We start from the raw sequence: 21327 nt of genomic DNA on the forward strand, positions 1-21327 counted from the left end.
GGGGAAACGTCCCATCTGGGAAGAGAAAGCTGAGCAGTGACTTCAGCTCCCAGCCTCTCCAAGCAGAGGCAGGAAGACTTGCCCCTGAATTGATAACTCATTTCCTTGTAAAAGGGACATTGGACAACAGAAAATGGGGGACCCAAAAGTAAAACTCAACACAGAAGAAGCATTTGAGCAGGAAGGAGAAACCAAAACATACATCTATACATGTACACAGGAGATTCACACCCCTTGCAAACCAGACCTGCATCACCACGGCAGAAATTCCACTCGAGTTCTTCGTAAGAGGAGTAATTGGCTGTCTCATTTAAAGCTGTGCAATTCTTGACACATTTGTTCTTGAGGTTGCCCTTGAAGAGCTGCAGGCCCACCAAGGCAAAGACACTCAGGCAGAAGATGGTGAGGATTGTCACATCAGCCAGCTTCCTCACCGAGTGGATCAGGGCCCCCACGATCACCTTCAGCCCTGTGGAAAGATGACAGCAACACTCCCACGTGGACAAGGCACCACACACAGCACATGGATGAGCCTGGCATGCTGGCATCTTAGCCATTCTACTTTCTCACTACTTACAGTTGCGAGACATTCTACCAACTCTAGGGAAGTTCCAAGCCGAGTTCCTCACATGAATTCCTCACATAAACCTAGTAATAACCCTGAAAGGTGGGCAGGCAGGTAAATACTGTTACTGTCCTTTGTAAAGATGAGGCAATTGAGACCCCAGCGATGCATTTCTTATCATCTTAAGGCTAATGCATTTCTGACAATTGCAATGTGATTTAAAAGATAATTGTTGACTGCCTGCTATGTTCCAGGCACTGAACTACTCATGAGGCTACAAACCTCATTCCAGTCATTTGGCACCTGTCTTTCTGCACTCACCTCACTTTCAGGAGGCAGCTTGAGGCTGGAGACACATGAACTTCAGAGAGAGAGAGAGAGAGAAGAGAGAGAGAGAGAGAGAGAGAGAGAGAGAGAGAGAGAGAGAGAGAGAGAGAGAGAGGCAGGCAAGGGAGATAGAATGAGACAGAAAAAGAGAGACACACAAAGACACAGAAAGATGAACACAGCATAAAAGTGAAATTTTGAGAGTCACTGAGGCAGAAACAGAAAGCATCTGAGAAGAAGCTATGTCAGAGCCCAGCACAACTGGCAGCAAAGATGGGGCCCTGCTTATTTAAGGAAGGATGATTGGCTGCTCCAGCAAATGAAATCTTCTTTGGGAAAACAGCTTCATGGGTGGCAGAAAAAGCTCTGACCAGAGAAGCAGTCTGGGATCGATCCTTGCCTTGTTGTTTTGGTCAACAAATAATCCATTGAGCACTGTCTGTGGTGACCCCTGGGCTGGGAGCTGAGCCGTGATTAAAGCGCTGGCATGTGGAGTTGTCTGACAGTTGAGGGAGGACTCCATAGCATTATTGAGCAGGTGGGAACCTAGAGGAACATCTGCTAACCAAAGCCCAGGCATAGAGATGGGGTGGGGTGGAATGTGGGGAAGTTGGGAAAGACCAGGGAGTCTCCTGGCGGAGGTCAAACCTCAGCAGAGCCCTGAGGGGGGATGATGAGTTAAGAGAAGAGGAAGGACTCTCCTGCTAGAAGGAGCAGCAAGGTTGGGAGGTGAGCAAAGGCCTGGAGTATTTGTGGAACCACAGGTAGATTCTGGAACACAATGCAAGGTGGGTAAAGGAGAGAGGCGAGGCAGGAGAGAGAGTCTGGACAGGTCAGGTCTTGTGAATAAGACTCAGGGTCTTCCTGGCTAATAGTAGGTGAGAGAAATACTGAAAGTTAGAACTATTTATTGCAATGGCTGTCTTCATGAAGTGCTTGTCCAATGGGAGCTGGCAAAGACTTTCCAATCTTTCCCTGCAGAGCCAGACAGAGTGTGGTAGAAAGGGACTCCCACCCTAATTTGAGTGTTTCTAGTTTCCAGGTGAGGGAATGGATCCTCAGGGGTCTCACCTCACCCCTCATCTCCTCCCTCGAGGGAGACAATCCATCAGGCCCCAAGGGGGAATCATTAGTTCCTGTCTCAGTGTGGTTACCTGGTCTCTGGCCTCACCATTGCCTCCACCACCTTAGATGGGGATGAGGAGTATCCCTGGGCTGCTGGTGACAATGGAAATCTTAGAGGACCAATAAGATGAGCCCTGATAGACTACTTTTGTTTCTGAATTCTCTGTCACCAAGAATTGCCTAATTCTTTTCTCCTCTGTGTGTCCAAAGACAGGGCTGAGGCTCAAGCTTTCAGGTCCATGGAAATGGGTGAGCCTTGGACTGCCTTCTCCCTACTCCCTTTTTCCAAGTTGACAACTTTGGTTTGAGGTATAAATGAGACTCTGACTGGATGCTTGATGGATACCCATGACAAGAACACTGAATGAGGACATGACCTTCTTGTCATGTATCGATGGCAAGGCCATGAGGTACTGTGAAGAGAGCATTGGCTTAGTAATCGACACAGTAGGTTTCCGGGTCACACATTGCCTCTTACTAGTGATGAGGACTTGGGATTGTGTTTTCTACTCTCTGGGCCTCAGTTTCTTTGTCTCTTAAATGAGGACAACAGTCCGTGCCCTCGAACTTTATAGGGCTCTTGTGAAAAATCAAAGGAGGACATTAGGCTGTGGACACCAACACATGTTCTGTGAATAAGTGTGCTGGTTAAAGTAGCTCACCTGGGATCACAGAAACTGTTTTTAAAGCTCTAAGAACTCTGAACGTGCGCAGGCCTGAGATCCCTCGGAGATCTGTTGCCTCACCAATGTATCTGCAGGACCAGAAATCAGTCAGCATCTCTGCAAGGAGAGGGTTCTGGGACTGCATGCAGCACAGATAAGGACAATTTGGGGTAACATGAGCCTAGGAAGGACCCAGAATACACAGAGAATCTAGTAGCCCTTTCACCTGTAGACTGAGACTAACACTGTTTTAATGGTTGCAATACCTTTCAGAATGGCCCCTTTAAGAAGACGCATTGGGATCTAGGGGGCTCCATGTGCTATCTGTATGGATGGATATTCAAGCATGTGAGTTTGGCCAACCAGTCTTCTTAGACACTGGTTCCTCAGGGAAAGACCTTCATGTCAGGTAGGCATGAGGCCGAGCCTTGTCTGATCCACTCTGACAGACCAGTCATCAGCTCAGATTTGAGGTTTCTGACTTTCGCCTGAGGGGGTGGGACTGTGACTCCCTGGAAAGTGACTCCCAAAGTAACAGTCTATGGCAACAAAACCCCAAGCCATGCAGTTTCAAATGAGAAAGCTAGATGGAGATAAGTAAACACACCAGAGTGTGAGCCTGGGCACACTCACAAGCCCTCCACAGACACACAAACAAAGCGGTGTGCAGAAATACTCACGCCAGGGTAATGACGCTAAAATCCAGCCAGTTCCAAGGATCTCGCATGTACGTGAACTCATCTAGACAAAATCCTCTTGCCAGTATCTTTATCAAGGCCTCAAAGGTATAAATGACAGTGAAGACGCACCTGGAAGGGAAGGTAGAAAAGGAGCATTAACTGCCACGAGAGAGCTCAGAGGGAGAGCTGCTGCGAATGCTCCAAAAGAAAACATGCAAAGATTATGGAAAAGGTGGAAGGGAAGGAAGGCACGGTGTGGAGACAAGACGCAGACTGAGGAACTCAAAGGAGCCACACAGATGGGTGGGATGAGAAGGGATGCAGGTGGCTGAGACGATTGGCAGCATCTGCTGCTCTGATGGTAGGAAGAGGGCAATGGTAGGTGAAGAAGCGTCACAAGGTTCAGAACAAGGATCCTCCTATTACACGGGGTTCCCAGAGGCTCCCTGCGCCACAAGAAGCATCACCTGGAGGGTTTGTTCAAACAGATTTCTGGGCTCTTCCCACAGTAAATTTCTGGGCTCTGCCCCCTCAGTAAGTCTGGGGGAGGACCCAATTATTTTTATTTTTAACCAGTTCCCAGCCGATGCTAACGCTGTTAGTCTGGGGAACTACTCTTTCAGAACCACTGACCAAAGGTATCCAGATGCACACATAATTTTAGATACATTAAATTTTTTTAATTATACAATTGTAAATGTAAACACTGGTATTAAAAATGGGAAAACTTTTGATTAAATATGGCAGAGTGAACATATGTATTTACCTCCATCTTTTCTGAAATTCTTAAACGACAGTAAAAGGATATTTTTTTTAAGAGTATAAACCTACGAGGACAAAGATAATAGAAAGCACATCATTTTGGACATGAGAGTGAAGGGTGAGTGGTAACTGACAGAGCAGACCCAAGAAAGTTGAAACCTTAGCTGGAAGTGGGTAGTTTCCATAAGCAAGCCAACCCACATGGCAGAACTGCTTAGGACTTAGAGATGGTAAATACCTCTGAAAATAGGGTTTAGAGGGGAGGGTGAAAAGTGGGGCTGAAACAGTTTGAAAGTCTTTACAAGAAGCAGCTGAGTTTTCTAGATCCCACTTGTGGGGACAGAGTCCCGGAGAACAGTTTCCAGGCTCTCGGCCTCACGTGGAAAGATGCTGGCTCGGGTAGTAGATGACCGTCAGCTACTAGTTGGCCGTCAGCTACTAGTGACTAGTTGGCCATCAGCTATTACCGGTTAGCCATTAGCCACTGATATAACTGCCATGGCTAAGCTAGCAAGCACGGATTGCAGTTAGCAAGTGAGGTTGGTTGGCAGAGAGAAGCGGACAGCAGGTTGTGGATTGTGTGGCTCCTGCTCCCTGTGTCTCCAACCCAACCGCCAGCAAGAATATAGTGGTATGACTCCCCTATCCATGGCTCCGTGGGTGTTCCTTTTTGGCCTCACCATATCCTGCATTCTTGTGCGGGGAGCGGGACCAGAGACCCCACATGACACCCTGTATGACACCACTCCACACCACCTGTTCAGTGAGGAACTGCCTCCTCTGCTCTGGAAATGGATTGGATATTCATTCTCTCAATAGTTGAATAAGAGAAAGAGAGAGTTGCCTACTGAAGCAGGAGTATAAAGGGAAAACTTACATACTAAAAGGCAGACAACCCTCCCACCCCTCGTTTCTCTCCCCCAGTAAATTCCTAGAAGTCTGGCAGTCAGGTAATACCCAAGATGCTGCACTTTTAATATGGACAGCCAGCCAATGAGCATAAGGAATTTGAAGAATGCTTCTAACACAAAAGACTAAAGAAACCCAACAGGAAAGAAAGAGACAATGCAGGGAGCAGAAAAATATGTTAGGAAAACAAAACAAAACAAAAAACCCTGTCATCGATATTTTTAGAGAGTTAAGAGATGAGAAGATACTAGATATATAAAACCAAAACAGAAGGCTATAAACAAGAATATTCAAAGAACAAACAGAATTTTTGAAAACAAAAAATATAGCGAAGGTAAAACAATAGGAGGACAGGAAAGAAAGTTGAGTAAATCTCACAGAAAGTGGAAAAAAATGGATAAGAAGTGATTAAAAGTGTGAAAATTAGAGAATCAGACCAATAGGCACAATGTCTGACTAAAAGAAGATCTAGAAAGAAACAGGAGAAATTACCAAAGAAATAATTCAAGAAAATTTCCCCAAACTGAAGGATCTAAGTATTCAGTTATAAAAACCCACAAGTATTCAAGAAAATGAGTGAAAAAGGCTCATATCAAGGCATAATATCACAAAATTTCAGAGCATTGTGCAGAAAGAGAAGAGCCTAACTCTTTTTGAAGGAGTGAAAAATCACAGATCACATACAAAGAACTGAGAATCAAAATATCATCAGATTTCTCAATAGCAACCATGGAGGTTATAAGACAATGAAACAATGTCTTCAAAATTTTGAGGAAAATCATTTCTAATATAGAATTTCTTCCCTAGATAAACTGTTAAGATGAAAGTAGAATAAAGGCAATTACAGATAAGTGAAGTTTCAGAAAGTTTACTTCCCATCTACCCTTCTAAGAAGGTTACTAGAGGATGTGCTCCACCAAAACAAGAAAGTAACAAATAAAGAGGAAGGTAGGGAGAGACAAACGGAATGCAAAAGAGGATGGAGAACAACAAAATCTCTAGAAAAGAGCTGTACATCAGGTCTAGAGAATAGCTGAGGCAGGAAATGGAGGATTCTAAGAGTGATTTCCTCATGAAAATTTGAAACTGGTGGATAACCTGATGTGTTTGAATAAATTGAAGCAATAATTAAACGTCTGAAGAAAAGTTTGGGAACAAATTAGTTATAAATGTATAGAACACTGAGCAAATGAAGAAGTGAAATTCTTATTAACAACTCCAGAGAAAGCAAAAACATTGTACAAAAAGGAAATGTAATCAAAGTATACTGCATGCCACAGATGTGAACAGTATTTTCTTAGCAATACTAGTATGTATGCATATATGCAATCAGACAATGTACATATTGTCTGATTATCTAACCAAAATTATGATATAACTAATGGAAAGTTGAGTGTGACAGGAAATGAGTGTACGTATATGGACCTAATTCTTTTTTTCCATTACCGAAAGCCAATAGACAATATCTAAAAAGGAGAACTAAAAAAAATAGTAGTATGAATATATTATTAAACATACGGAGATATAATAAAAAAGAAGTAAAAGAAAAATTGAGAGTGTTTGCTTCTGGAAATATGGGATTGGGGTAAGGCGATGAGAAACATGAAATTTCTGTTTTTGTTAGAATTTTTTATAGGACTATATGACCTTTTAAGCCATGAACCTGTATATCTTAAATAAAAGTAAAAATCAAATTAAAAAGTGAATAGCAGTAACGGCTTTTCTTATCTGTGAGAGGAGAATTAGTGTCTGAAAAAATTCATGAAGAAATCTCTGTCTAGCTGGATAGCTGTTGGAGCTGTCAGCTTCCATACCTTTCATCGGTATATTGATACCTTTCCTTGCTGACCATGTTGCTGGCGCTTCTTCAGTACTAATTCAATGTATTTTTTATGTTTTTCAATTGTGGTAAAATATACATAACATAAAGTTTACTACTTTTACCATTTTTAAGCATACACACAGTGGCATTGAGTACATTCACAATGCAGTGCAACCATCACCACTATCCATATCTAGAACTTTTTTATCATCCCAAATTGAAACTCTCATTAAACAACTCCCCATTCTTCCCACCCCTACTTTCTGACAACCTCTATTCTACTTTCTGTCTCCGTAAATTTGCCTACTGTAGGCAACTCATATAAGTGGAATCATACTCGTATAATTTTTTTTGGTGTGTCTGGCTTATTTTATTTAGTATATATAATGTTTTAAAGATTCATCCATGTTGTAGCATGTATCAGAATCTCATTCGTTTTGAATGCTGAATAATGTTCCATTGCATATGTATATGCCACGGTTTGCTTTTTTGTTCCACTGTTGATGAACATTTGCGTTGTTCCCACCTTTTGGCTATTGTGAATAATGCTGTGAACATTCATGGACAACATACCTTTTAAAGGCAATTTTATAATGTAGAAACTAATCTTTAAACCAGAAATCTCTTAAAATTAGCTTTATGATAAATAGGACAGAAATTATTAAGCACTTCTTTCTCATATATATGGTGAATATATACTGACAATTGATTTATTAGTTTTATTAAATTATAAAATAAAACGTCTGTTTGTTTGCATACATAATAGTAATTGATTTTAAGTGCCAGTTACATTACAGAAATCTAATACGTAGTTCTAATAAAAGAATTCTACCAATTGTTTGCTGCTTTCTTTCAACTACAATATTTGTTATTGATTTTGAAGATTGTTTCATATCTTACCAGCAGGAGTATAATTATACTTTTTTTTCTACAATGATGACTATAGTTTTCATGTCTTTTCAACCTTTAACATCAATTTTTAACAGTTTGGTACTGGAAAGACTTATTTTTCATTTGGACTAGAGAAAGTCAATAGGTTTCTCTAGTTTTTGTGAGGTTGATAAGCTTTATTGGAAAATAGTATGGGAGTTTTGGTAGCTTTATATTATTATTTGATAAAAGTGTTAACAGCTAATAAACTGGGTATGAGGACAAAAAGGTCATTGATCCAATAAAATGTAATTATCATTTTTCATTGTCATGCTTTTTCTTACCGTGTTTCCCCGAAAATAAGACCGTGTCTTATATTAATTTTTGCTCCAAAATACGCATTAGGGCTTATGTTCAGGGGATGTCATCCTGAAAAATCATGCTAGGGCTTATTTTCCGGTTAGGTCTTATTTTCGGGGAAACACGGTATTTACTTTTTATCTGCCTTTGTGAGATTATCCACATCCATTGTCCATCTGTCTCATGACATACAGATTCAAGCTTTATATTTATGACAGAGTCCATTCATTACTTATAATTGTGACCTTATTTCATATTGCAAGATGTATTTTTCTATTTTTGTCACTAGTATTATATTTCTACAAGCCACTTTTGAAATGCTGATTCATTTTTTTTAATGAATCGTGCTATTATGCAATGCAACAGCAACAGTGACAAGTGCAGGTTTAACGAATGTAAACACTAACTGTCAGATGACATAAAACCATTATTTAAGATAAACTACTCCATGTTAACCAGTATGAACTAAGTCAGTCCTTGAATATACTGCTTTGAAGAACGTAAAAATTCAGAAAGTCTATGAAAATTATGATGAATCTCACATTTCAGACTTTTTAATTATCTGTGCATAAAACGACTACATTCCTTTTCCTTCTGAATCTGTGAAATGATTTAGAGGCTACAGAGAGATTTTTAGTGACCAACTGAGATCCTTAGATTAATTATCGGTACTGGAAGGGATGGAGATTGCTGAACTGCTCTGCAAAACAGAGTCAGAAGAATTTGAGTTTGCAGGGATAACACAGAAGGAAGACAATAAGGCAGCAGGATGGAAAAGCAACCCAAAGGGACAGTTTATGAGAGAGGATTATGTCAGCCTCATTTACCAAGGTAGCTCAGTTGATATATTGGCAAATTGAATCCAGCAATGATCAAGTTAGAATCATTAAAAGTGGATGAGCAAATTTATTAATATAACCTACTATGTCAATAGATGAAAGACTACATGATAATCTTAATATAGAGATGTTGCTAAAAAAACCAATCTTCATTCATTATGAACTCTTAACAAGTCAGAAGTGGAAAGAAATTTTCATAACTTGATAAAAGGCAATTATGAGAATCCCATAGTCATCGTGATACTAGAAATATTTGAAATATACTCTTTAAATTCAAGAGAAAAAGAAAAGTGCTCACTATTATAGCTTCAGCATTGTGCTGAAGGTCCTGGCCAGTTTAAGAAGACAGGAAAAGTAAACAAGTGGCATAAGAGTCATAAAGGAAGAAACAAGTTCATCATCGTTTGCAGATGATATAATTGTTTAAATAGAAGACCCAAGATAATCTACAGAGAAATGTCGTAACTTGTTAAAGAGTTTGGGAACGTTGCTCAATGTAAAACCAATATATAGAAATTAATAATATTAATATATTTTAGCTATAAAAATAAATATTCAAAGGGACAACCAAACTGATAATGTACCTAGGGATAAGAAATATAAGAACTTTACATAAGACATTATAAAATGTTATGGAAAAATATAAAAGAAGGCCTATATAAATTAGAAGATATACCATACTAATGTGTGGGAAGGCTTGATATTATAAATGTAAAAATTTTTCCTGTAGTACTAAATAAATTCAATGTATTTACAATCTTACCCCACCATGTGGGATTCGCCCCAGTGGGCTTTGGAGCCTGTTAAGACCACCCTTTGTGTGTGCCGCTCGTGGGGCTAGTTGGGTGGTGCTCTGCTGTGCTCTTAAGTCAGCCTCCAAGTATGTTGGTTCTGGGGCCTCTTGGGCGGGGCTCTGGTGCAGGCCCAGGTCAGCCACTGCCTGTGACCAGCTGGGGACTACCTGGTTAGGAGCTACAAAGCTATCCATGGTTGGTCACTGCCTGTGTTATAACTGGAGGCACGCATGTGGGAGAAGCCATGTTGTGAATGGAGGCCAGCTGCCACCACTATTGGGGTAGCTCCACAAAAAGCCAGGACACACCGAGGTCTGCTACCACCTACTGGCTCCTGTAAGTTTCAGCCCCTGATAAAGTCTCCTGCAGTATGCAATTAGGGTGAGGCAGGGTGGTAGTGAGTCAGCAGAGTGGAACAGCAGAGGCCACCAGGCCAATCAGATTCAGATTTGGCCTGTGGGGGCAGGCTCAACACAGGAAATTGCACCCACCTGCCAGCTACATGGAAAGAGGGCCCCACACAGGGAAAACAAGGATTGTCCCTCCAGTCCTCACCCTGAAGTTACACAACTCAGCCTCTCCCCATAGGTCTCCGACACCCCCAGAGTCACCGTCCCTCCACTGGAGCCCAAGGCAAGTGCCTGCATGGCTGCTTTCAAAGGATATATGAGTTTTCTGCAGCCTTCTGTCCCACCTGGATGGTTGGAATCCCCACTGTTTTTCACAGCCAGAAGTTGTGGGGGCTCCTTTTCTCAGCACCAGTACTCCAGGCTGCGGAAGCTGGTGTAGGGCTGGGGTCCCTCTCTCCTTCATGGGGAACCTCTGTGGCTGAGGTATCTCTCCTGATTTTCAACCTCCACACATGGGTGTGGGACCAGCCTGTTTGGCATCTCTGCCCCTCCTACCAGTCTTGACCTGGCTTCCTCTTTATATCCTTAATTATAAAACTTGCATTCAGCTAAACTTCAGATGGTTCTCCAGGTTGATTGTTCTACAATTTAGTTGTAATTTTGATGTGTTCACGGCATGAAGCAAGCACAGTGTTTATCTACTCCACCATCTTAGATCTCTCAAGAGAGGTTTTTAAAATTACCAAATGGGAAGCTTCTCCTGTTTTCCTGATTTTGTTATTATTTTCTAATTTTATTGCAGTGTGATCAGAGAATGTTTTCTTTATTATTTATAGCTTTTGGAGCTTATTGAGATTTTGTTGTGGTTTACTATTTGGTCAATATGTATGGTCATTTGAAAGGCAGTATATTCTCTATTTTTCAGGGAATATAGTGTGATATATATTAATTAGATCTATCTTATTAATGATGTTACTCAGGTCATGTAAGTTTTTGCATACTTCTTTATACATTTGATGTGTCATAGGCTGGAAGAAATTAAACTTCTCTACCCCTACAATGTTTTTCTCTGTTTACCATTATACGCTTACAATTTTCAGTTGATGGACATTGTTGCCTATTATTTGTTGCAAAGATATGCATCACTGTTACAGATTATTTTGCATTACAAAATGTCATTTTTGTCTGGTTTAATTATTTTTGGCCTAAATTCCATCTTCTCTGATATTAAGATCCTGCTCTCTTTCTGTTTGCCTTTGCTTATATCTTTGCCCATTCTTTAATTTTGACCTTTCTATATCACCTTGAGCAGTATATTTTTAATTCAACATGAAGTTGGGTATTGCTTTGTTGTATATGAATATATATGAATTTTTTAAACAGTTGAGTCAAATCATTTTATATTTATTGACATGAAAGATTTGTTTGATCTTAGTTCAGTTATATGACTGTATGTTATGTATTTAATAGTTTTTTTGAAATATTTCATCGTCTGGTATGCTTTGTTTGCTTTATTTTCTGTGCATGAATCGGAATTTAGTACAGTTTTTATTTTAGTTCTGGTGGTTGCTTTTATAAGCATAAATTTATAATTATGATTAAAACTATGTAATGCACTGTCCTTGGTATGCTATCTCTTTAAACAATATCTCTTATTTCCATTTGGTAATTCTCTTTCCTTTCCCCTGTTTTATTCATCATCTGATGATATTTGATAACATTTCTTTCGTGCTTACCTTTGTACTGTTAAATATAATTATTTTCCATCCCTTGATTTATCAACTTTAAAGAATACTCTTTAACTTTTTGCGATTAGAGAAGCAGCTATAAGTGAACATATCCTGCTCCCATGCTCCTCCCTCTTTCTACTCTCAATTTTTTTCTATTTGTACCATGTCAAGATTTTTAGGGCCTCTGGGCCTTTAGGGGGTAAAATGCCTTGATAGTCATTTTTATCTTTGCAGGTACTGTCGTTTAACAAGCACTGATCTGCCAGGTCCTTTTCCAGTCCTCCACCCACTTTTGGTCTTCAAAGAAGATTGTTTTGACATCTTCTGTACTCTGTACTTTCCTTTCTCTTTGTTCTTATATATTTATATGGTTTCATCCCCATGCTGTCAATTTATTAGCATTTGAGAGGGTTGGGGTAAAACATATGCATGCTTTCTTTTATATTTAACTAGAATCTGCAGATCACTCTTACTTTTGAGAGAAAATGCCTTGCATTAAAAGTTCAAAAGAAAAATAGAAATTTTACACACTGTATGAGCTTAGCAATGTATCTATCTCATCTATATCTGTATCATCTATATCTATCTATATCTATGTCTATGAGAAAAAGAGAGAGAGACAGAGACAGAGACACAGGGAGAGGACAGTAAGCTAAAATACTAACACTGATTTCTCCACCTCTACTTAGTTACTATCTTCTATTTATATTCTTCAGTATTCTGCATTTTATGCAATGGTCATGTAGTTAAAAATTATTTTATTTTAAGCTTTTTATGACATGTAATATGCATAATAAAATGCACATGAAACATAAATTAGTCATAGAATGAATATTTGTGTATTAGTCAGCTTGGGCGGCCATAACAAAATACCATAGATCGAGGGGTTAAAGAACAAATAATTATTTTCTCACAGTTCTAGAGGCTGGAAGTCAGAGATCAGGGTGCCAGCATGCCCAGGCTCTGGTTAGGGCCCATTTCTGGGCTTGTTAATGGCAGATTTCTTGCTCTGTTCTCACATGTTAGAGCGATAACTCTGGTGTCCATTCCTCTTTTTATAAGGGTACCAGTTCTATTTGGTCCTAGCTCTGTACTTATGACTTCATTTAACACCAGTCACTTCCTTAAAGTTCTCTTCTCCAATACAGTCACATGGAGGGTTAAGGATTTCAATATATAAACTTTAGGGGGACACAATTCAGTCCATAGCAACTGTGTGGCAAATTACTCATGTCACAAAATGGGACATTATGAGCATCCCACTAGCCCCTTCCCAATTTTGTCCTCCCTCCTCTGCCCTAGAGTTTAGTACTATCCTAATTTGGGATATTTTTTGTGCTTTTTAATTTATATTTTACCTTTTAAGTATGCATCCCTAAGCCAAATAGGTAAGTTTTTATTTATTTTTTAAATTGTGTGCAAATGGAATCATATTTATGTAATCTTTTGTATCTGGCTTTTTTTGTTCAGTGTTATAGGCCTTAAGATTCATCCTTGTGTGGAGCTATAGTTTATTCATTTTCATTGCTGTACATTATCCCATTTTAAGAATATAATGGAGACATTTAATGTATTCAAAAATTTATGAAAGTTTGGGTTGTTTCCAATTTTTGCCTTTTATGGGCAATGTTCGTAAACTTTCTTATATTAATAGCTGTATCCTGGTGCCCATAAGTACATATTTCTGTTGAGTGTGTGTGTTCCTAATAATATGTTCCTAATTTGAGGATCACAGTGTATGTGTATCTTCACCTTTACTTGATAATATCCACTGCTTTCAAAAAAAGGTTGTACAAATTTACATTTCCACCAGCAAGCAGTATACGAGTGTCTAGTGCTCCATAGTTTTCTCAACACTTGGTATTGTCACAATGAAAATTTTTTTCCTTGTTTGTTGAGTGTATAATCTCTCAGTGTAATTGTAATTTATACTCCCTTGATTTAAAAAAGGTTAAGAATATTTTCACATGTTTATTGATCATTTGGATTTCTACTGTTGTGAAATATCTATTTAATTTTTTGGCTCACTTTAATATCGATTGCTCTGACATACTTCTAATTGAGTTGCACAAGTTCATTATTCTGGATATAAACACTTTTTAGGTATATGTGTTGCCAATATTTTCTACTCAGTAAGCTTGCTTTTTCACTCTCACAGAGTTGTTTCTGATGAACAGAAATTCTTAATTTTAGTATACTAAAATGTATCATATTTTCCCTCTATGGTCAGTGTTTCTTGTGTCCTATGTCGTAAATCTTTCTGTAACCTGAGGTCATGAAGATATTCTCCTTTGTTTATTTTTTTATTTTTCCCCCTCTAAAAGCTTTATGTCTTTGTTTTTCACAAAGAAATTTAGAACTTAACTCACTACAGTTGACTCGTGTGTGGTGTAAAGTTAGATGTTCAATGTAATTTTTTTATTGGGATTCCTAACTCTTCAGCGTTATTTGTCGAACACTGTCCTTTCCCCACTGTTCTGCAATGCCACCTTTGTCACAAATCCAATGTCTGGATGTGCTTTGGTCTGTTAATGAGCCAACTGTTCTGTTCTACTGGTCTGACTAATCTTATACCAGTGGCACGCTGTTTCAATTATTAGAGCTTTATAGTAAGTCTTGATATCCAGTAGAGTAAGTTCTCTTCTCCCACTTTGCTTTTCTTCCTCAAAAGTGTCTTGGTAATAATTTACTCTTTGAATCTTTATATAATTCTAAGAATCAGTTTGGCAAGTAGTACAAAAAAAGCTTGTTGGGGTTTTGATTGGGATCAAATTAAATGTATTAGTCATTTTGGGGAGTCTTCCAATATTGTGACTTTGAATCCAGGAATATAATTTATCTCTCCATTTATAAGATTTTCCTTAATATTACTCAACATTTTAGATAATTTTCTTTTTGGAGATCTGACTCATACTTTGATAATCATGTTTCTAGATACTTGATATTTTACAATGCTAGTATAAATGGTATTTTAAAAAATGTTTTCTTTTGTTGCTGGTGTGTATATATACACACACACAATTAATTTATACATATTAATGTATACCCAGCTACCTTGCTATACTATGATTAACTCTAATAGTTTATTTCTGATTATACTGGCTATTATATGAACACAATTCTTTTATCTGTAACTCACGGCATCTTTGATACTTCTTTTCTTATTCTTACACCTTTTATTTCTTTTCCTTATCTAACTACACTGGCTAGGATTTCCTTTACAAAGTTGAATAAAACTTGTGAAACAGATATCTTGGCTTTTTTTTCCCTTTCTGATCTCAAATAAAAAATTTGCCATGTTTCACGATTAAGTATGATGTTTGCTACTTTCTTTAAAGTCATTACCCTTTATCAGAGTAATGCAATTCCCATTCATTCCTACTTTTCTATAAGATTTTAATTATGAACAGATATGAAACTTTATGGAATGAGTTTTCAACATCAATTTAGATGACCACATGAGTTTTGTCTTTAATTTATTAATAGAAATAGAAGATATTTCCTATTATGCAGGTGTTACTATTACAGTCAGAAAAAAAAAAATTAGAGTTGGAAGAAGAGAAAGCCCTACAGAACTCCTGTTATTATACCAAAGGTCTGTACAGCGTGAACTGGGGCAGGGGCACATCTACCAGATATGTTGGTGCAGAATGTTTTTGGAAAAGCCACCCAATCTAAAACACAGAGCTTCCATCTGCTAACCAGGAAGATAGAATCATCTCAGAATATTAAGGTTATTTTGAAGTATATGAGCCATGATAACTTAACCAGCTTCATTCATGTGTTATTTTCTGAGTATGTTCCAGGACCATTTGTTCTTAATTCTCTCTCAATTTTGTTCCTACTTCTCTTTTCAAGTAGGCCTTTCCTGAGCTTCATTCATGTGTGCAGCTAGTAGATGAATGTGGGTGCATGTGGTGGGGAATTCATCCACCCAGACCACCCCAGACCAATGAAATCAGATCTTCTGGGATTGAGACTTAGGCATCAGTATTTGGATAGGGATTACAATACACAGCCAGGGATGAGTACCTCTAATCTATAACTCCTCAAAGCTGAAAATCATATGTGTGTTTGTAAAATGAAGTCCACAGAGAAGAAGGTCTATGGCCGTTACAAAGTCAGATAGACAATAGAAATCCACATCACCCAAATGAGACATGGCAGGATAAATAAAAGAAAAAAAGCCACCAAGTGAAGGAAGAGAAAAGGACAAAAAAGGAAGGCACAAGGATAACAGCAAATCTACTCACTCTAGTCTCTCTGGAAGGTCGTTTTGGGTCATGCACACACAATTGACCAAAATAGTGACTGTAATAAATGAACTGAACCATCTGAGAGGCTATGTTAAGAAAAAGCTGAGACACCATGTTTCCCTGATGATATTGATGATCAGCTTGATGCTGAATGATTACATTCATAAGTCTTAGCTAGGGTCAACTTTATGGTCTTGCCACTTAATAACCACTAACATTTACTGAGTGCCTACCCTGGCCTGAGTACTTCATCCACATGATTTCTAATACAATTAACCTACAGGTAGATATTATTATCTACATTATGGAGCTAAGAAAACAGGCTGGAAAACCTTAAATCATTTTTCTGTGATCACACAGTTAGTCAACCACGATGCTGAGATGTGAACTCAGATCATTTGATAACAGAACACTGAACAGAATCCCTCTTCCAAAATGTCCATCTGCCCTGAAGCCTTCATTGCACTATGCAATATGCCCTGAAATTTCATCCAGCAAATGTCTCTGTTTTCCTAAAAGACAAAGAGACTACTCCTAGGAAATTAGAGGTAACGGGAGGGTACAAGTTTTCGTGGGAATTACTTAGTTTAGTCTGATTGTTTTTCTAACGTAGCTGAAGTCAGGCACAATGAGGAAATGGACTCCTGGCCAGGAATGGTGGAGGCATGCACAAGCACGTGGGTGGAATGCTGGCTCAAGGAAAAAATTCCAAATAGGATTAGGCTGTGGGAGAACTCTGAATAGCCAAAGAGGAGAATTGTAGAGGAGAGGTTGGACAAGTGGATTATCTAAAGGGGAAGGAAACAGTGAAAAAAAAAAAAAAGGCAAATGGAAGTGGGTAAAGAGATGAGAACAAATGTTGGTGAGGAAAAGCCAACGATAAATTTCTCCCATTGGATATTTTTCTCAAGACTCACTGGGTTCTGAACAATTACTTCCTGAAAAAAACAAAAGCCTGAAGATGAACTTGACCTACAGAGTGAATGAACCACTCATCTTTCATAATTTCAACTTGAGGAGAAGTATTTAAATCTATTTTAGTTTTCTGTAAATGCCTTTAATGTGCCCTGTTTTACAGTTACTTAGGAACACATCTATTTTGAAAAGGGAAATTCTGCTAATTAAATCACCTTTTCCTGTTGACTTGCAATTAAATTAAAAAATGTGGTCACATGGGGAGAAAATGTTAATCCAAGGATTAACTTAAAATCCTATCTTCAATTACACAAACCTTTAAAAGTAATATATTATGTATAATATTACTCACGACAACATTCACAGCAAATTTAATTAGAATTAGAATTTTGATGAAATAAGACACTGAGAATTCCATACCTTGAAGAGTATGGTTTGGAGCTAGAGTTACCCGGTTTGTGAGATTTAAATATATAAATGCAGACTTTTGATGAATCTGTGATAAGGAGATGTTCAACAGCTTTTAGCCTTTCTGTCCAGCTGTGACTCTACTAAGCAATTATTTACGCATAAAACCTCAAGATAAAAAGAGTATTCATGGGTCACTTGGTTCTTTAAGTGAATTTTATTTCTAAATAGCTGTTTCTTACTTATCTAGCTATAATTCAATGAGGATGCTTGGAGAGGAGTTTGCCTATTTGCTGTTTTTTTTTTTTTATTTGTAATTGTATGTAATTGTATATGTATTTCTAAAAACCTAAGTAGAGATGACATACTGAGAAAATAAATTACTCTAATTCATTTCCATTAACTGCCTATTTCCTTATTGCTGACACTGCCCTAAGTAAGATGCCTCCAGGCCCTCTTCACTAGTGGGGAATTTACTGAATGCTGCTGAGTGTCAGTTTCATTATTTGTAAAATGGGGGTGTTAATCCCTTCTTCAAGGGTTTCTGTACCTATGAGAGTGTTGACACTTAGGAGATATTTAGCACATGGGAGTCTACTATTATCATTAAATATCCTTCTATTGAATCAAGAATTCCAAGATTCACTTAAGAAAGTGTACTTCCCCTGGTTAGCCGTAAAGCTAAAGCATTGGAAATGCAATGCGACTGTCTCAAGCAGCATGATTTCCTGTGGGGATTACTTCCTGGGCTAACCAGCTCACTGGGAGCTGTGCAGCAACCCAGCAAGTTGCCCCAGGGTGGGAAGAGACATCTCCTTTTACTGGAGCCTCCTAAGAACAGGCTGGTTACCACCTGTCAGGCAGCTGAGGCAAGGCTGTTCTAGCAAATCAACCTCCTGAAAGCCAGAGCTGAATTTATCATGAGGAACTTCCAACTTGGACAGTCGCCAGGGAAGATTCTTGGAAACAAAGCCAAAATCTTTCTTGTACTAGTTTGGCTTGCCTTGGGGAAAAACAAAACACCTCCCCTGCTCCCCCCCCTCAAAAAAAAAAAAACCCAAAATTGAAGCCAGTTTCTGAAGCTGCTTAAAACAATTAAGCAATTAGAATAATACAGACCTTTGACCCATGTGTTTCTAATCATTACATTCCCCAATGGCATGGCCCTCAGACCACTGACATTCTCAACCTGCTGGTAGTTTGGGGGTAACGTGATGTTGGCAGTACCCCATGACCAATGCGGTCCCATTGAGACAATCTACTCTCTGCCCATTGTGATCTGTTCTCTTTGCCCTCTGAGAGGTGTTGCTCTTTTGCCCAACAAGAAGCTAGTCCCCAGCATGTCTAGGGCACAGAGTAACAACCCACGTTTATCTCATCTGCCCAAAGAAGACTTGGGGCCCTTTTACTGGTTGTTATGTTGTGGGAAGAGCAGGCCACATATGGTGAGAATGTGCCTGGGTGAATCAACAAAGCTCCCTCCATAAAGAGGACAGTTTTCAAGTTGTGCACCCAAAGGTATGTCCAGACTAGTCCAGGTGAACCCAAACCCACCCCTGCATTGCATGAAGACCTCTGCTTCGGGACTGCTTTCAAGTGTTGGACACATTACAGCCCCAAACACTTTTTTTCAATGTAATGATTGAAAAAAAGATTCAATTAGAGGAAGGCTCTATATCTAATCACTGAAGAAGAAAGGTACTGGACACAGTGGACAAAGCCTGATTCTAACATGGGGAAAAATCAACTGTGCAAAGGATATGAGTGGACAGACACTTTGATGGCTGTTCTTCTGATCCGATTGAAAGGACCGAATATCCACAGGGCCCAAGTGGCACTAAACCGGAAAATGGTCCTCTGTTTGTTCAGCACCATAAATGTCTAAAACAAAACAAAACAGAAGGTGGACCTCCAGTGAGAAACACACGTCCTCACACAACCATATTTTTGAGCATGAGTGGCATCATTTCAGGCTTGTGAGCAGAGGGCTCTGGGAACATTGAGTCAATGAGAGCCAAATGGAGAACCAAAAAGTTAGGGAGGTTTGGGGACTAACAGCCATACCCTCACCCTTACAGCAGGCCCTTTGGCTGACTGTATGTTGAGATGAACCCACTGCAAGTGCCCAGTGGGTAGGCAGCTGACCATGGGCCTGTTAAGCTGCATCATGTCTGGGGAAGGAGGATGGTGTCTGGTTGCATTTAATTTCTCTTCTAATTAGTGGATCATCCCTGTGATGTTCCTTCTGTTCTCTACCTCCTAGGCCTCCCTTTCCAAATCCTCCTCTGGTTCCTTCCGCTGAGTGTCTAGGACAGTGAGGGCTCTTGGCAGATGAGAGGAAGGAGAAAGACATTCCAGGGTCTTTATTTTCTCTACAAACTGTATTTGAGATGGCTGATCCCTGCCCCTTCCACCTCCCAAATATCTACACACCAATTTTTCAGCGTATAGAACACCTAAGATACAATACAAACAATATAATTGTCATGAAACAGCTCTTGTTTTAACTAGTGGTTCTTAAAGGTTTTGATTTCACACACTTTTATAAGATCGAAAATTACTGAGGACTCCAAAGAGCTTTTGTTAATGTTTATACCTTTTTGCTTATATTGTGTGTGTGTGTGTCTGTGTGTGTGTGTGTCTGTGATACTAGAAATTTAAAATGTAGGAAATTTTAAAATACAGGAATATGCAAGCATACATTCAAGTAGCTGTTAGACTGCTGATGTCTAACTCCCATTAATACCTCTACTTTCACTATTGTATGTTCACAAAAGAGTGTGAGTGAAAAAGACAGATGACATTTAAGTATTATTATGAAATAGTTTTGACCTGCGGAACCCACTAAAAATGTTTGGGGAACCCCAGGGGTTCTGAGATCATACTTTGAGGACCACTGGTTGAAATCATCCTAATTTCTGTTCCCTTTCCCTATTCTACTCTCCCCACCACTCTGCCTCAAGATCTCTGCTCCCCATTGGCAAAGACAGCCAACACCTCTGGAGACCCGAGACCAGAGCTCATCCAAGGGAACAGCCAGCTTACTCTGAAAACTTCACAACAGTTGTCACTGCCTTTGAGGATCTGGATTTAATTAGCTTCTACCATGAATACCATAAAGATTCAAAGAGAGCGTCAAAGAAGTTAGACACATTTTTCGTTGACTGAATCTAACTGACAACCATAGCACCCCGGGTCCAGGAGGACTCCCTGGGAGGGGGAAGGGTGCGCAGGGGCTTCCTCTCCCAGAGTGGAGAACAGCCCTTCCAGCCAGTAGCCCTTACCCGGTGTGTGCTGTAGAAGGGGTCCAGATCCTCCAGGGGTTCCCCAACCAGCTCTTCCGGGAGCTCACCGTAGAACTTGGGCAGCTGGTTGCAGGCTTTCAAGTCTAGCTGAGGCCGAGGCTTCTCCTCTTGGTCCTCCTGCTTCCTGTGCTTACCTTTGGCTTTCTTTTCTGCCTTCTGAGCAGCAATTCTCTTTTCAGTCTCCACCAGGGACTCTGGAGTGAATCGATGGAAGTTGGTAGTTTCCGGGGACCCAAAGGGGAATTCCATCTTCTCATTCTTCTTTAGGAAGAATTTATACTCTTATGAGAGTGGACATAAACACAGAGAGATAACAGCCTACCCACTAGCCCTCTTTCTCCCGTCCTTCCCACCTTACTTACTAGAAAAGCTCCTGCACCTACCTCTCCAGTTCCTTCCTTAACTCACACTGAGCTCCCCTGCAAGACCTCACTGCCCCGCACCGCTCTCAGGGGAGGCTGTTTATTCCATTCTACTATGGGTACTGTAGGGTCATGTCTATGCTCTCCATAAGCATCTAAGTCATTGCTCCTTCATCATTTGTAACACACCACCCACCATGGCCACCACCAGATCTAGCCGTACTGTCCTCCCTCCTCGTTTCCATGTCCACTGAGCAACAAGCACTCTCCCATATTCATCAAA

The 21327-nt window shown here is 39.6% G+C and overlaps 1 protein-coding gene across 1 annotated transcript in view; it reads right to left on the reverse strand.

The window, feature by feature from the left end:
- SCN10A (sodium voltage-gated channel alpha subunit 10) overlaps positions 1-20931 on the reverse strand; it is a gene marked incomplete at both ends in the record, with an annotated part of 76180 nt that extends 55249 nt beyond the window's left edge. Inside the window, 6 exons of the mRNA XM_081072928.1 lie at positions 257-469; positions 2680-2771; positions 3363-3491; positions 16052-16132; positions 19140-19258; positions 20662-20931. Coding sequence (XP_080929054.1) covers positions 257-469; positions 2680-2771; positions 3363-3491; positions 16052-16132; positions 19140-19258; positions 20662-20931 — 904 coding nt within the window. The remainder of the gene's footprint in view (positions 1-256; positions 470-2679; positions 2772-3362; positions 3492-16051; positions 16133-19139; positions 19259-20661) is intronic.
- Positions 20932-21327: the final 396 nt, after the last annotated feature.

This window comes from Rhinolophus hipposideros (genome assembly GCF_964194185.1).
Source record: "Rhinolophus hipposideros genome assembly, chromosome: 14".
Lineage (NCBI taxonomy): Eukaryota > Metazoa > Chordata > Mammalia > Chiroptera > Rhinolophidae > Rhinolophus > Rhinolophus hipposideros.